Source organism: Clavelina lepadiformis, chromosome 2 (genome assembly GCF_947623445.1).
Source record: "Clavelina lepadiformis chromosome 2, kaClaLepa1.1, whole genome shotgun sequence".
Classification (NCBI taxonomy): domain Eukaryota; kingdom Metazoa; phylum Chordata; class Ascidiacea; order Aplousobranchia; family Clavelinidae; genus Clavelina; species Clavelina lepadiformis.
Genome location: NC_135241.1, coordinates 18,185,570 through 18,200,611, shown reverse-complemented (window position 1 = coordinate 18,200,611; position 15,042 = coordinate 18,185,570). Strand labels below are relative to the sequence as shown.

The 15,042-nt window shown below is 35.9% G+C and overlaps 2 protein-coding genes and 1 long non-coding RNA gene across 4 annotated transcripts; all 3 read left to right on the top strand.

The window, feature by feature from the left end:
• The first annotated feature begins 3,134 nt into the window (after positions 1-3,134).
• Positions 3,135-7,345, top strand: LOC143446243 (putative ATP-dependent RNA helicase DDX49). Of its 2 annotated transcripts, XM_076945797.1 has the most exons (12): positions 3,135-3,345; positions 3,601-3,810; positions 4,127-4,244; positions 4,521-4,619; positions 4,832-4,927; positions 5,062-5,202; positions 5,927-6,104; positions 6,211-6,358; positions 6,547-6,635; positions 6,746-6,817; positions 6,926-7,056; positions 7,145-7,345. In XM_076945797.1, exons 1-11 carry the CDS (start codon positions 3,222-3,224, stop codon positions 7,034-7,036), a joined length of 1,386 nt encoding a protein of 461 aa, XP_076801912.1. In that variant the 5' UTR covers positions 3,135-3,221; the 3' UTR covers positions 7,037-7,056; positions 7,145-7,345. The 2 variants fall into 2 exon arrangements, with proteins under 2 accessions (XP_076801912.1, XP_076801911.1); XM_076945796.1 differs by having other exon boundaries at positions 6,926-7,345.
• Positions 7,346-9,336: 1,991 nt separating this feature from the next.
• LOC143446244 (uncharacterized) lies at positions 9,337-11,375 on the top strand. Its single transcript, XM_076945798.1, has 4 exons — positions 9,337-9,861; positions 10,332-10,479; positions 10,634-10,740; positions 10,883-11,375. The coding sequence occupies exons 1-4, from the start codon at positions 9,610-9,612 to the stop codon at positions 11,138-11,140; spliced, it is 765 nt and encodes a 254-aa protein (XP_076801913.1). The 5' UTR covers positions 9,337-9,609; the 3' UTR covers positions 11,141-11,375.
• Positions 11,376-12,849: 1,474 nt separating this feature from the next.
• Positions 12,850-14,796, top strand: LOC143446586 (uncharacterized). The gene is made up of 4 exons (XR_013113959.1): positions 12,850-13,004; positions 13,107-13,226; positions 13,565-13,620; positions 14,605-14,796. It is a non-coding gene; the product is annotated as an uncharacterized LOC143446586 (long non-coding RNA).
• Positions 14,797-15,042: the final 246 nt, after the last annotated feature.

Genomic DNA, 15,042 nt, shown 5'->3' with positions numbered 1-15,042 from the left:
CACCGCACCGACTTCAACGGATTCCCTAAAATAGCTAAAAGACGGACTTCTACGGGATTTTACGGACTTACGTTATAATAAGCGATGGATTTCGAAGAGAGCGTCTTTATATGAGAAAACCCGTAGCTAAATTAAATTAAGCTTATTTACCACTGTATCGAAAAAGTCTTGCAAAAAATTTCGCTGTTATAAATAAAATAAGCGATGGACTTCGATGTGAACGTCTCAATATGAAAAAGTCTGTAGCTAAACTAAATCAAGCTTTTCACTGTATAGAAAAAGTCTGTAAACAATTTTGCTGTTATAATAAGCGATGGGCTTCATACTGAATGATTGCCGATTGTCGACAGCTAGAAAAAATGCATTTCCTATTTAGCCGACCAAATTAGTAAGTCCGCAAAATTCCGTATAAGTCCGTCTTTTACCTATTTTACGGAATCCGTAAAAATCCGTGCAGAGTCCGTCTTTTATCCCCTCCCCTCAAAGTCTAGTACTGACTTGTAGTCTATCAAACAATTGATCAGAAAACATGGAAATCTGAAAAGACACGCTGAAGAAATAGAGCTCGAAGTGGTTTTGACACTATACTGGATTGAATTTTTTAGGGCTAGGCGCTATAACTATTGCACTTATTATTGTACATTTTTATTTAGATAAATAAAATTAGTAATTTTTCTTTGAAAATAATTTTTAATTATTATGAGTTTAATAAGCGAAAAGAAGATTTAAGACTTACTTTGGGAAATCCCTTTCGATCATGTGCTCATATTGTATTATTGTATCTTATTGTATCATGATGCAATGAAGCTCAGAATGTTTGGGAATCTAGGTATATTTTCGCAGGCTGTAGCGTACCGGTAATTGGCTAGTCTATTTATATACTGATATAGGCGTGGTTGTAGAAGGTGTAGCAAAGGCAAGACCATCCCAGAGCTGATCCAGTGGTAACCAATCACGGTCCTTACACAATATAATTACATAACAGAGTCAATCAATCGATCCTTTTTTGTCAAAACTCATAAGTCTGCTGATGGCAGAGTGGGCGGTGGATGGGTTACAAATGCTTTTATCTTCGTGGTTGACCATCCCAACTTTGAATAGTTGTTAAAACTTCATAAATTTTAATTACCTGGGTTTGAAGTCATTAAATTATCATTTGATCACTTCCCCTAATGTTGCCTGCTTTTTTCCATTCTCCTTAAATTGCTCATAGTGTAGGGAGAAGAGTGGTAGTTATACAGTATTATCTGATTGTTTACCGAATTTAAATTGCAGTACAAAAATTTCTTCTTAAAAAACCTGAAATGTATATTTTTAAAATCAATAGGCTGCCAGAATGTTTATTCAATATTCTCTCCCATCTATTTACGGTATTATGTGAATGTGATGACATCCCATTTGAGCTTGATTAATTATTTGTAGAAAAAAATAGGTAGGCCTATCATTATGTTGCCAAATCCAATAATCAGACACGAGGATATTTTTGTATCAAAAGTTAGCTCATGATGGTTAATGGTTGACGTGGCCTAAACATTTAAAAAAGTTGATTGCGGATTTTTGAATGATTTGCAGTAGTGTAATAACTGTGTATATTTGGTCACAGCAGGGGTCCGCAAATAGTGGGTTACGATCCAAAATTGGGTCGGTAGACCTTCCAGTCTGGGTCGCGAAATATTTTAAACTTATCATAAATATAAGCATCACATCTGTGTAATAATGAACTTCAGCTTTTTTAAACCTCTAATTATTATTGCATTTTTACGTAGTTACTACGTAACAATGCAATAATAGTCGAGCGCACTTGTGCAATCAGTTATGCCTTTTTTTGTTACAATTATATGCTCACAAAATGCTTGGGTCGCGGGAATTCAGAACCATTTTTTAGGGGTCGCGGCAAAAAGTATTGGCAGACCCCTAGGTTACAGCATATAGACACAGAAATGATAAATTACTGGTCAGCAAATAAATAAGTATATGGATTTCTTTGTGTTCAGAGTGTGCAGAAGGTAGCAAATAGTTGACATCCGTGTGTGTGTTACTACAATTTACATTCTTTCTTTATTGCATTGATTGATTAGTAGCTGATTTAGGTTAAAGCGACCATCTTAGTTGTCACTGAGAATTATTACCTTAGTTATCCTCAACATGTTTTAAGCTTTGTCATTTTTTGCGGTTCATTGGCCTGTATGCTAACAACAACTGGCGCGTCCTAAGTGTACCATTGCTTCATGTTTTATGTTAACGTTCTTAGTTATCTGTATATGATATTTGTGATGTAACTCAAAAATACAATACTCGATGTAATCATCTATTGATTTTATAAACTCTTTAAAGGGGTCTGTGGCCTGAGAGCGCTTGTAAACCACTGCACTGGTGCTTTTAGGGTCAAACCATTGATATGCAGAGGTCTTGCACTGTTTGTCAGTCTTAACTTATGATATTCGGACGTAATTTACCTGCCGAATTAATGATCTGACTCCGTGGTTGCGTGCGGCTAGAATTCTCTAACCTAACGTTTTACTAGCCGAAAGCTCTTACGATATTACAGATACAGTTTATCAGAAACGGTCCTTTATTGTAGGAACTGTACAGGTTCCGAATATGACACAATCACAAACTTAGCATTCACCATTTAACACAAGTCTAACGAATTACAATTAACACGACTACCGTAATACGTTTGTACGATTCTATATCTCTGTCTCTGAGCGGTTACTCGCGTATCAGCTCGAGTTTATAAAGCGGAGCGATGTGAACGGAAGTATTCAACACAATATACACAAATATGTCAGAAATCGCAAACGATAAAATAAGCGTTGGGCAATGGGGATTATTTACAGTTAAAACTCGGATGTTATGAAATCACCTGGTAACGTACTAAACGGCGCTTTCACATAAAGTTATTTAGAGAAAGTTTCCAAATATTAAGCGACAACTGCAGTTTCATCACTAAACAATACTTCAATAAATAACTGGCGAATACTTTCCCACGAATGATATATATTGGTAATGAAAGTGGCTTCCAGGCCACTACAGATATTGCTGCATTTGTGTTTCCAATTAGAAATTACCAAAGTCATACAATATCGCAAAAAGTAAGAAAGCAAGTATGTGATTTGGCTTGATAAACATTCTAGTCTCAAGTGGGAAAATAATCTTGTTTTCAGTGAAATGTAAAAAATACTTAGGCTTGAATGTAGTTTCCAGGGTAGTTATTTAAAATGGAACACGAAGGAAACTTTGAAGAACTTGGTTTAAATGACTGGATTCTAGAACACCTTTCTCAACTTGGTTTTACACGACCGTCACCAATTCAATACAACTGTATTCCACCCATTTTAGAAGGTGCAAGTATTTTGCATACCATACATTGCGATTGTATACTGTATGAAACAAGCTACTGATACTAGATATCAACATAATATTCTCAATTTCATTGCAGTTCAAAAAGTGTGTTAATATTTGGTGATAAAATCCATAGTTGGATAGAAGCTTGTTGGAAAATTTTCTCAGGAAGCTTGTTCCTTTTGCAGAAAGTTACAAATGCACACAGCATGTGCTTGCTATTTATATACTTTTAATTTGTCTCGTTTTTTGTAGGTAAAGATTGTTTTGGGTGTTCAAAAACTGGGAGTGGAAAGACAGCTGCTTTTGCAGTTCCTATTCTTCAGAAATTATCAGAAGATCCATATGGAATATTTTGTGTTGTAATAACTCCAACTAGAGAGCTTGCATACCAGATTTCTGAACAATTTTCAATAATCGGAAAACCTATCAATATTCGACATGCTGTGGTTGTTGGCGGAATGGGTAAGAGGCTCTCATTTATTAACATTGTTTTATTTTGTTGATTTTTCTGCATTTACATAAAGTGGTTTACCTTTGTTCGTTAGTCAATTTGGTTTGGCAAAAATATGATCTTTTTGATCTTTATAATAAAACAACCTAAAGTATGAAATTGATCACTGGTACCATGCTTGTTGGATGTTCTGTTCTATAATATGGCTTTTGGGTTTTATGGCTGACTTGGTAGACACTTGAGACTTAACTTTGTGCACAGGTGGCATATGCCATTATATGATCTTGAATTTTCATCCTAGGATTAATTTACAAAATCGTTCAACAGATATGCTAGAGCAGGCCATGCAGCTTGAGAAAAAGCCCCACGTAGTCATAGCAACACCTGGCAGGCTTGCTGACCACCTTCGAAGCAGTGACAGTACTGTCAAGCTGAACAAGATAAAGTGAGTTGCATTAGGCTTATATATGCTTGTTGTTTTGCATGTGACACGACAATTGTTTTCAATGCATCTGGCAGCAACGGGAGGATTTCTTGGCCGTTTAGTTAGAGCAAAACCTTCTCTTTGCTCCAAGTTTAAAATGTTTAATTTGTATTGTTCAGGTGTTGTTGATTAGCAACATCATTGAACATATAAAATGGCAATGCCTAATATTTAACACTAAGACCTTACTGTTATGGTTGCATGTAAGCCATTTTAGTATGAGCTTGTGTTGTTTAGGTTTTTAGTTCTGGATGAAGCAGACAGATTGTTAGATAAAATGGACGGAGATTTTGCTAATGATTTGGATGTCATATTTGAAACATTACCTAAGGACAGGTAATTGCAATACAACCTATAAAGCGTTTGTGCTGCTTTACAGCTTTACAGAGGAAGGCTTGAAGTTTAATTTCTTTCATTTCCTTCGCAACTTACATTCAAAGTTTATACATTTATTGTTTGGTTTATTTATGTTCGAGTTTAGTGTTTATTTGAAGTACTTTTACAGCAAAATCATGCGTAACTTATAAACAAAGTATTTGGTTTTGCAGGCAAACTTTACTGTTTAGCGCCACCCTTACTGATACCTTGAATGAAGTCAAACAATTATCAACAAAAAAGCCTTTTTTCTGGCAATCAGACAACACGTGAGTTATCAGTTTCCCATTGTCTCATACTCAGCTTCCTGCCCTTGCCTTGTGTAAATGTTCCCAACTTTAATAACTGTATCTGTACAAAACTGTGAAAACTTTCCCAACGAATGTATTGCATTTTTGTTTAGGGTTTCGACTGTTGAGCAACTCGACCAGTATTATGTGCTGGTGCCAGAGCAAGTTAGAGATGGGTATCTTGTTTACATCTGTAAAGATCTGCTTGAAAAAAATCCAAATCATTCTATCATGTTATTCACTAAGACATGCAAGTAAGTTCTTGTTTTGTACAGTAATTAGTAGTTCCACCGAACACGTTATACTGACTTGCAAAAATGTCAAGCATTAGTGTTCTTTTAGTAAACTAGATAGGAACATATTCCCACGCCCACTGCAGAATCACCCCACTGCACGAGAAATAGCAGCACAAGACATAAAATTTGTTGATTATTCAAATATTTTTTGACAATTTTTTGAATGTGTGTAGTTTTAAGGTTAGTATATTTTAAATGAAATTTAAAAAAGTTCCACAATTTTCTAGCTAGGATTCTATTTGCTGTTCTTTGGATTATTTTAACCTTATGAACATAAAGTAGATGCTCAAAATAGTAATCTACATTATGTCAGGTTCATGGAATAAAAGTCAAAGGGTGCTGAACCTCTTATTTGACTAAATTGTACCATTATTTAGATCGAAAGGGTCCTGCAATACCGAAATAATCAAAACCATGTTGTAAGAATCTTAGCTGCACAATTTTGGCATTTAAAAAAATTTTTGTTCATTATTATTTGCCTAAACTAACCCAAACTCTTCAAGTTATCTCAAATATTAAAGTTATGGTCAAATTTTAATTTTCGCAATCTCTTGTGTACTGGGATTATTTCATGGTTTATTGTTCATATTTGAAACTTGTCACTGTTTACATTTCTTGATGATTGTTTCATACCTAAGTGGTTTCATTAACTTTTCAGTGCACTTGCATAACTTTTTTTCAGAAACTGTCAAATTCTAGGTATGTTGCTGCAAAACGCAGGTTTTGAATGTGTAGTTTTGCACTCTAATATGAAACAACGCCATCGACTTGCAGCTCTTTCTAAGTTTAAGTCAAGCAACATAAGATTGCTAGTAGCAACGGATGTTGCTGCCAGAGGACTTGACATACCAGTTGTGCAGGTTTTCATGACTATAAATTTTAAATTTTGGTTGATATTTTCGCTTACTTTTCTCAACTTGCAATAGAAGAGATTTACAATGAGAAAGACGTATTTCTTAATTTCAGGTCGTTATGAATCACAATGTTCCCGGATTATCGAAGAATTACATTCATAGAGTAGGTCGTACTGCAAGGGCTGGTCGTACTGGTATGGCAGTGACCCTTGTCACGCAATTTGACATTCACAGGGTCCAAAGCATAGAAGAACATATCAGTAAGTTGCTCTTTTACACAAGGGTATATTAACTTGTGCTAATACTGGTGCACCTAATATCAAATAGGCTTTTAACGTATACCAACGAAAGAATTTTTCAAAAATAGTTTATAATTAGGCAATTGTTGAAAACATGTAGCTGACAAAAACTAAGAAACCTTCATTGATGTTAATGTAGCTGTTTTCAGATACTAAATTAAAAGAATACGAAGTAAATGAAGATGAAGTGTTAAAGATATTGACCAAAGTAAACGTGATGAAGCGAGAAGCTGAATTGGTAACCATTTTTTGCACTTTGTTCATTGCTTGATGTCATTTTTTCTAATGAGATCATAATTTCTAACGTAATCTTGAAATACAAAGAATTTTTTACATTTTGTTTTACAGGTTTTAGAAAATCGTGATTTTGGTGATAAAAAGAAAACGAACAAGCGTAAAGCGCTTATATTGGAAGGAAAGGTGATTTTATTACATACCACGGTTGTGTGCTTTGCTCACTAGTTTGGGCGTTGTGTCAGGTTTTGAATATGCGCTGCGGACGACTTTTTAAACATAGTTATTATGAAGGATCCGGATGTTGAGGCGAAGAATGACAAAAAGAAAAGGATTGTTCGCATCAAGGAAGAACGAAAAATAAGAAAAGAAAAAAGAAGAAAATTAGATTCCAGAGATGCCTGATATTATTAACATGGTTAAGATCGGGCAATGCCTAAATATTGAAATTACACGTGACCAATGGCCATACAGCAAGGCTACAAATTCGTATGCTACGTTTGTTTTCGCAGAACTCATTTGAGCTCGCCCTCGTCGCTTTGTCAGCCGAGTCTCCGCTTTTAATGCGGGTTTGGTCTGCATGTTAATTCGTACTGGTCGACAAAGTTGCGCGCCTTCTGGAGTAACGACACCTGCAAAAAATGAAGACAAATTTAGGAAACTTTACTATTTTACATTTTTAAACTATTTCAATAAACTCTTTTTGTGGCGGAAGAGTTTTTCCATTTTCATTGGTTTTATGAATTTAACAAAGTCAACGAATTGTCACGAAAATATGATCAATGAACACATTTTGTTTCCAAACAGAAATTTGTATATAAGTTTTTAAGTATAGTTAATTTCAGTAGTTCGAAACAAAATAAGTAGCAAGACTGTAGACTGTTAACCGGTATAAATCGTAGCATTGCGGTCCGAAAAAAGCTGTTTTGCAACTAATTTGGGCTTAAAAGTCGGTTTAAGTAGATTTGTATTCCATTTTTGGTCGGATACTTTCCCGAAATAATGCTTTTTAGCTATTACGGGCATCGTCCGACTTCTGAGACGGTAAAGGATGACACACCGACAAAAAATGAGCGTCCTATGCACACACGTCTTCTGACTAGTCATGCCACTTGTTGAGTGAGCTGCTCTTCTTGCATTTCCAAGCCTTGTTTTTACGTATGACTCGGGATCCCATTTTCGCTTGTCGGCCGTCTGAGACAATGGTTTTTCGTACCGCAACCCTTTTGGAACAACCAAATTTGACCCTCGACCCCTTCCAGAAATTTTGATTCATGTAACCTAATGTTACGACAAATGTAACAAACCAAGTCTTGGACAAAAAATTATTTATTAACGTATGTTACAATAACTTCGCTTTTTCGCCATAACGAACCCCAGGTTGAAAACCCATGCACCAAAGCATGTCAAACCAGTCATAGACTTGTACCAAACTTATTTCATGAAGTTGATAACTGTATACTGATTTTGCTAAGCAGTTTTTTCAACACATGCGACACACTGGACGTGAAAACTCTTACCAGTACGCCGTGCCGGCAATAATTCATTTACTGGAACGGCGTTCCGGCTTACTTTCACTACTGAATATACCCTATCCGGCCAATAGGGCCAATCGCATAATAGACTTTTTGCACAATCCGTTGTGCGCATGCGCGAAAAATACGTTGTAGGAACATTTGGTGACCAATGAGCTTCAGGTTCTAGGAAATACAAGTGAAATTTTTTCCGGCACTATTTTTGTTTCTTTTAAGCAACGGCACCACTAGTTTTTGACAAAAAGCATTGATTGACGACTCCGTATTTGCGGTCCTGAGTGGTAAACCGTTTTTTTTTTGTGTCACCCTGTATCAGAGTTATAAACGGGCCTTATATTGTTAACCCGAACCTCAAAATTTATTTGAAGCCCGAAAGAAATATTAAATGAATAAAAGTCATCTTTTGATGCCATTGTATGACTGTTATCTTTTTCTAAGTTGAGCTTTACGCCCTGAGGGAGGTTTTTAGCACTCTGCCCGCATGCACATTTCTATAAAGAAAGTGAAATTACGATGCAAATGTGGCAGAGTGTGATTATAAAATCGAGCCCGAATTTTTTTACAAACTTAAGGCCGAATCTGACCCGAAAACCCCGGCCCAAATTACAACTCTGCTACGTATTCCCTGAATAGTGTAATGTCATAGATGTGGAAAAAGCAGTGCTATAATCTTTAATGGGGTGATTTCGTGAAAGCGTGGGTGGTTGAAAGAAAAACGCTTTCGCGTGTGGAAGGTGCTCATGCTATAGGCTGCAAAGTGTGACATGATTTGGTCTACAAATGAGCAAGATTTGTGTTTGCACAAACTGTATCTGGACATGCGAACACAAGCCCAAGCATAAGGTAAATAGCAATTTGAAACTGCCACGTTCGTTATTCATTGATGGTTAAACTTGCGAGGCGCGAGGATAGCAGAATGTGACCGAGCGACGTCATAATTCTAACAAACCAGTGATGCCTGAGCGCAAGACAAGTTTAATATTCTTACTGCCTCCACTACAGTATTTCTTTGTGTAGAATGTTGTGGCATTAACAATTAATTGTAACGCCAGTACGCGCACAAGCGATAAGGCCGAGACGCAACAATTAAGGATTATTACCAAGCTTCATCCTTTGTTGGCCTGCTAAGGCCTTTTTACGTATATGACGTAGTTAGAAACTGCTGACGTTGTAAAAAGGATTAAGTACAAATCTGTTAGTTGTGGTCAACAAGCAACCATAAAGCTTAGTTAAGTATACATTTAACGACGAGATAAACCTACATCTATACTGCTTTCAGGAAAGTTACTGGAAATTTAACATATGAATGTTTACTCTGTGGAGTAGAGCAAAGGTGTGTTTACGATGCTGGGGTCTGCTTTATATATAAACTACATCAACACCAGCAGCTACTCTGTAATGTGTATCTGGTTAACTTGCAGCCGTACCAAGATTTAAGTCAACATGAAAGTGATTTGTTCTGGAATGTCGAAAACTGGAACAAAAACTTTAGCCAGTGCATTGAAAACACTCGGTTACAATGTCTACGATTTTGAGGAACAAGTTTTTTACATTGGTCGGGATTTGCAGAAGGTAATGGACGAAGGCTGGACTGTTGAAGATTTACGACGAATTTACAAAGGTGTAGATGCCGTAACTGACATACCGGGATGTATATTGTGGGAAGAATTATATCATGCATTTCCAGACGCAAAAGTGAGCTTTTGTCGTTATTTTTCATGCTGTATTAAAAGCTGAAATACTGTACGCAGCAGTGTCTATTTAACCAGCAACCTTGTGCGTTTGAAACAATTGTTTAATTCTAACTTGAATATTAACATCAACTAAAAATGGTGACCTAGCAATAAATATCCATTCAATCCAATGTGAGCAAACTGGTTTTTTGTTTAAGGTAAACTTTGATCGGTTATTTTAATACAGGTTAAAATAAAACTGTTTATTAATTAACCATGTTTGGCTTATCCAGCTCATATAAGGATACAAATGTCTTTTTAACATTGCAAAAACTAGACTATATCTTGTGATTTAGTAATAATTCTATCACAAGTAACAGCCAACCGACAAATTTTTTGAATGTTTTGGTAAAAAAGTGACTTTAAAGTGGTATTCAATTATAAAACTCAAGATGACCATGTTGAGATTTTGCTTTGTACTTTGCTTTGAAGGTAATTCACACGGAAAGAGCATCAGAGGAAGAATGGGTGCGAAGTCAACAAAAACAAATCGACGCTGCCGTTGAACATAAATCAACAAGATGGCTGATGCAGCTTTCCTCCACCGGCAGACAAGCTGGAAATTTTGTAAACGCGGCTTGTAAGATTTTAAGTGCTTGTATAAGAAGACTTGCAAGAAAACCCATCTAGCACGAAACAGTATTATATGCTATCCTTTTACTGTATACTTTTTGGTTTGTACATAAACAAAAATGTATGGATATTTTAAATGCATGACTGACATTTTTTCACAGATCGCTTGCAAGTGTCCACACAACGGTTTTCACCATTTTATAAAACTCCCTTTAATGCCCAATTTGCAAAATTAAGATACAGAGAACACAATGCCAATGTCCGAGCGGTAAGTATATTATAAAGAACAAAATAATCGAGCTTTCATTTTTCCGTTCTTCCATTGGTCATGCGTTTGTTGGACGGGAAATTGTGCTGTAAGTTGACAACGTTCAATGTGTTTATTGCAAAATTTACGTTAATGCATGCAGGTTGCATCAAGCGATAGAATACTCTATTTCAAGTTTAAGGACGGTTGGGATCCATTGTGCAAATTCCTGGGTGTGCCACAACCTAACAAACCCTTCCCCCATCGTAATAAAGGAGGAGAAATCGCCGGTGAAATCATTGAAAAATCTCTACTTTTCGAACAGATTCGAAAGGAACTTTTCGTCACATTGCCCTTACTTGGGGCTTTTCTTTGTGCTTTCCTGTACTATGCATGCATTGTATTTGGGCTAATTAAGTGATACCAATATCATGAACAGATAATGTTTATTTCGGTTGGAAACTTGATAGTTAAAGTTTAACACTCAATTAAAAGAGATGTAAAAAAAATTGTATAGGCTAGTTTTAAAATATTGTACGTATCATGGGAGATTATACAAAACCAAGTGGCGTTTACAACTATTATCAAATGCTCATAATTTTGAAGGTATTTATTGCAATTCTGAGATATAATCACAAAAAATGACTTTTACAGTTCTATTTGTTTATTTGCCGCTGCATAAACTTCGTTAAAGACGAGCCTGTATATGCAGAGGAGAGAATTATATCATGAAATTTCTAGAGAAAAATAGTACTAAGGCTTTAGTTACATTATATTGCACAGCATCTTGATTTACAACGAGCTGCGTTAAGCTTATAGGCCTATCGAAAGGTTAATTTCAGTGGAAACAGAAAGCTCATGTAATAATTCTGCATAACATGGATACGCAGGTATAAAGGCATTTTGTGCATCTCGGGCGTTTGTCCTCGAACAAAAGCGCTCGTTGTTTAGTTTTCATTTCAACGAATGTTTTTTCCCCAGTTAGTTAGGTTATCTTTTACAAAGATAGCCAAGAAAGGGACGGTAGACATTACTGTTGGAGATTTGGCTGAGTTTTCAAACGTGGACATAAGCAAATATTTGTTATTATCAGTTGTTTTATAATGAGAGCAGAGGCATTTGTCTGATAAATCCGAACTATTTATTATTTATTTATGACTATTTATACAACTTAAATATATTTTGCAATTGATTGTAACGTCTCTTAAGCAAAACGCACAACAAAAGTAGCAAGTAATATTTATTTTTATCATAGGAGGTCTCTGAAGAAAGTACATGTACTGATATTTACGAAACCGTATGAGTTTGAGTTGATTTCAAGCCTAAAATAGGCCTACCTGAATTTAACTTTCTTTTACCGAAGTTTATTTATGCTATCCTCGTTCAACAACTTTTAACCTCGTTCCATAATATGTCAAAAGAATGACATGGTTCATTTGTTTGTTGCAGGCTAATAGGCTGTAGGCCTACTCCTTCAGTAGGCTACAGTCTGACTTTTAAAAGGTTTACCACTCAGGACTTGTCCAACGCTTGTCGAAATGTATATATCAGCCCGTAACACTTTCTGTCAAAAAAAGTGGTGCTGTTGCCTAAAAGTAACAAAAACAGCGCTTGTATAAATAGTGTTTTGCATTTCCCAGGACCTGAAGCTCGTTTGTCATCAAATTTTCCGATAAAGCATTTTTCGCGCATGCGCCGACGGATTGTGCAAAAGGTTTATATTGAGCTGCTCCACCGAAAGTAATTTACGATAAAAAACTGTCTCTGCGAAAATTATCACTAAAAGCGTTAATTTTAAACTGATAATGGTGAAGCCATAGCTTCAATGGTAGTAAAATCTCATTCACGCGCTGAGATTTCCGTGATTTCATAATTTGAGAACATCTATAACAGAGGTGGGCAAATGTATTCAATGGAAGAGCCATTTTCAGAAAATACAAGTACCAAAGAACCTCAAAACTATTTCAATACAAAAACGGTAAATAATGCATTAGCATTAGATGTTCATAAACAGTACTCTTGGTAGCCTTTACAATTTTTTTGGAATTTTACGATTCGACTAGAAGAGCCACAAAAACATGCCGGGTGAATAATTCTATACCGACCCAGAAAAATCCCCAAGGGAAAGAGTTGAGTTTTGTCAATAATGGCGCAATCTTTCAGTGCTTCTTTGTACTAGCCTAAGGCCGTCAGTATCTCATTGTTACTTAGTTAGAATAGCAAGCATAAAAAAGCAAATGCGTTCTAAAGGTGGAAACAAACGTCAGCAGGTTACAAAACCAAAGGTAAGGAAACGCTTTTGTAATTTTGTTATAGAACATACAGACACTTTCTGCTGTATCTATCTGTCATATGAAATAGTTAAAATTTACATCTTTTTAAATAAGGGGAGATGGCATTCGGAATCTGTAGAAACTGTGGTTAAAGTTACCTTTGCGCAGAGTTTTCCTCGTCGACTGACCCAAAGATCCAGAGCAGTAAACAAGTTTCAAGTACAAAGAAAATTGGTAAGTTTTGAAAATTTTAGGCCTTAAAGGTTTAGTATAGTTATGATGTCAGGTAGGCTACAGAAGAGTTGAGTGATCCCAACCAAACAAATAAAATAAAAAAAGATTGCATTTATTATAACCTGCAATCTCACCGGAAAAGTATTTGAAAAAATATTATGTCTATACAACACAAGTCATAGTAAAAGTTTGCTGAGTTGTCTGGTCATGTATATAATATCTACTACTTTCACCAATGCAGAATATGGCAGGGCTATAATCAACTTTCTAATTTTCCAGCAAAATTTGGAACTTTTTTAGTATAATGCTACATTAAAAGATATTTTTTATTATTACAGACAACGAAGGACACTACAGTGAGTTACAAGAAACTTGCAGCTGTTAAAACAAACAGGTACCGTGCAGAGAGATTAAAAACAATACGAGACAAGGGACCAGGCCTTTAATATACTAAAATAAAGTGGCAAGTAGGACTAGCGTACTTCTGAGGGCCATTGGGCTATAGACCCCCTTATGAACCCAACGTTTTTAGCCATAGGTCTTTTTTAGTCTATTGACTTTTCGTTCATCACATTTTCTTGTTTGCTAATACTAACTAGGGATGGGCCGATACGAACCCAAACCCGAATAGATTCGCCGAATATCGCCTTTATGGAAGATTCGGGCGAACACGAATACCAACAATGGCGAACCCGAATACAATATTACTTATCAGTTTACTGACTTTCGTAAAAAATGATGATCTAGTTTCCCGACAATGCTAAACTAGAGTCAGCAGAACTTACAATGAAGGTCGTTTTCCTAACGATTTTGCTTTTTCGATCGTTTTTTAAACACTATTTTTAGAAAGAAAGCGATTTGTTTATCGATTATGTCATTTTAGAAGCAAGACTCGACAACTTTTGGAGGAAATTGTATTGTTTGGTTCTAATACGAATAGATTTGGATTTTGGGATTCGTTCGTGTCGACCTTCATGATATTCGGGTTCGCACGAACCCGAATAATCTTCCTCGCGGCCCATCCCTAATACTAACCAGCTATAACCTGTAGGAAAACATATAACAGACGGGTATACAACGTTTTGAAATCGTTGTAGGCTACACGGCGTTTTTAAAGTGTACACTATACTATGTCAGCTATTGTATGTGTAAATATAAGAATACATTTCATTTTAAAGCGTTTTAAAGTGATTTTTGAGGTGCAAAATACAAATTTTTGTGCTCCGCGCATGTTGGGTGGAGATGAACAAGCACAGGAATTTTATACGCAGCTTTATAACATTTTTGGCACCCATCCACGTAATCCTCAATACGCCACTGCAGGTAGGCTAGAGGTACCGTGATAAAGCTAAATTGCTTTTTTTTCCTTTAGGGCTAGGCGTATCAAGAAAAAAAGGTGAAGGGCTGTCGTTAAAAACGAAGATTCGACGGAGCTTTTAATTCAGCTCCTAATAAAATTTCCTGTATAGGCCAAATAATTCAGTAAAACAATTAATCAGTTGATTAATTTTACGTTCTTTTAATCGATTTATTTTACCTGTATCAACCAAATAAAATCCAATCAAAATTTCTGTTGTGCAAAACTTATAAACAAAGAACTTGATACACTTTCCCTAACAACTATTCCAAGTGACAATATATCCAGGGCTCCAGGCTAACTTGTCACGGAACAACTATTCGAGCAAACTTTCCGCATAATCCATCGAACTATGTGACTGTATATAGGCCTACAGTAAACGTTTGCAAACGCACATATATTTGAAATACCTGGAAATCATCTAATCGAGAAAAACAATTAATTATCTTTAAAGATAAC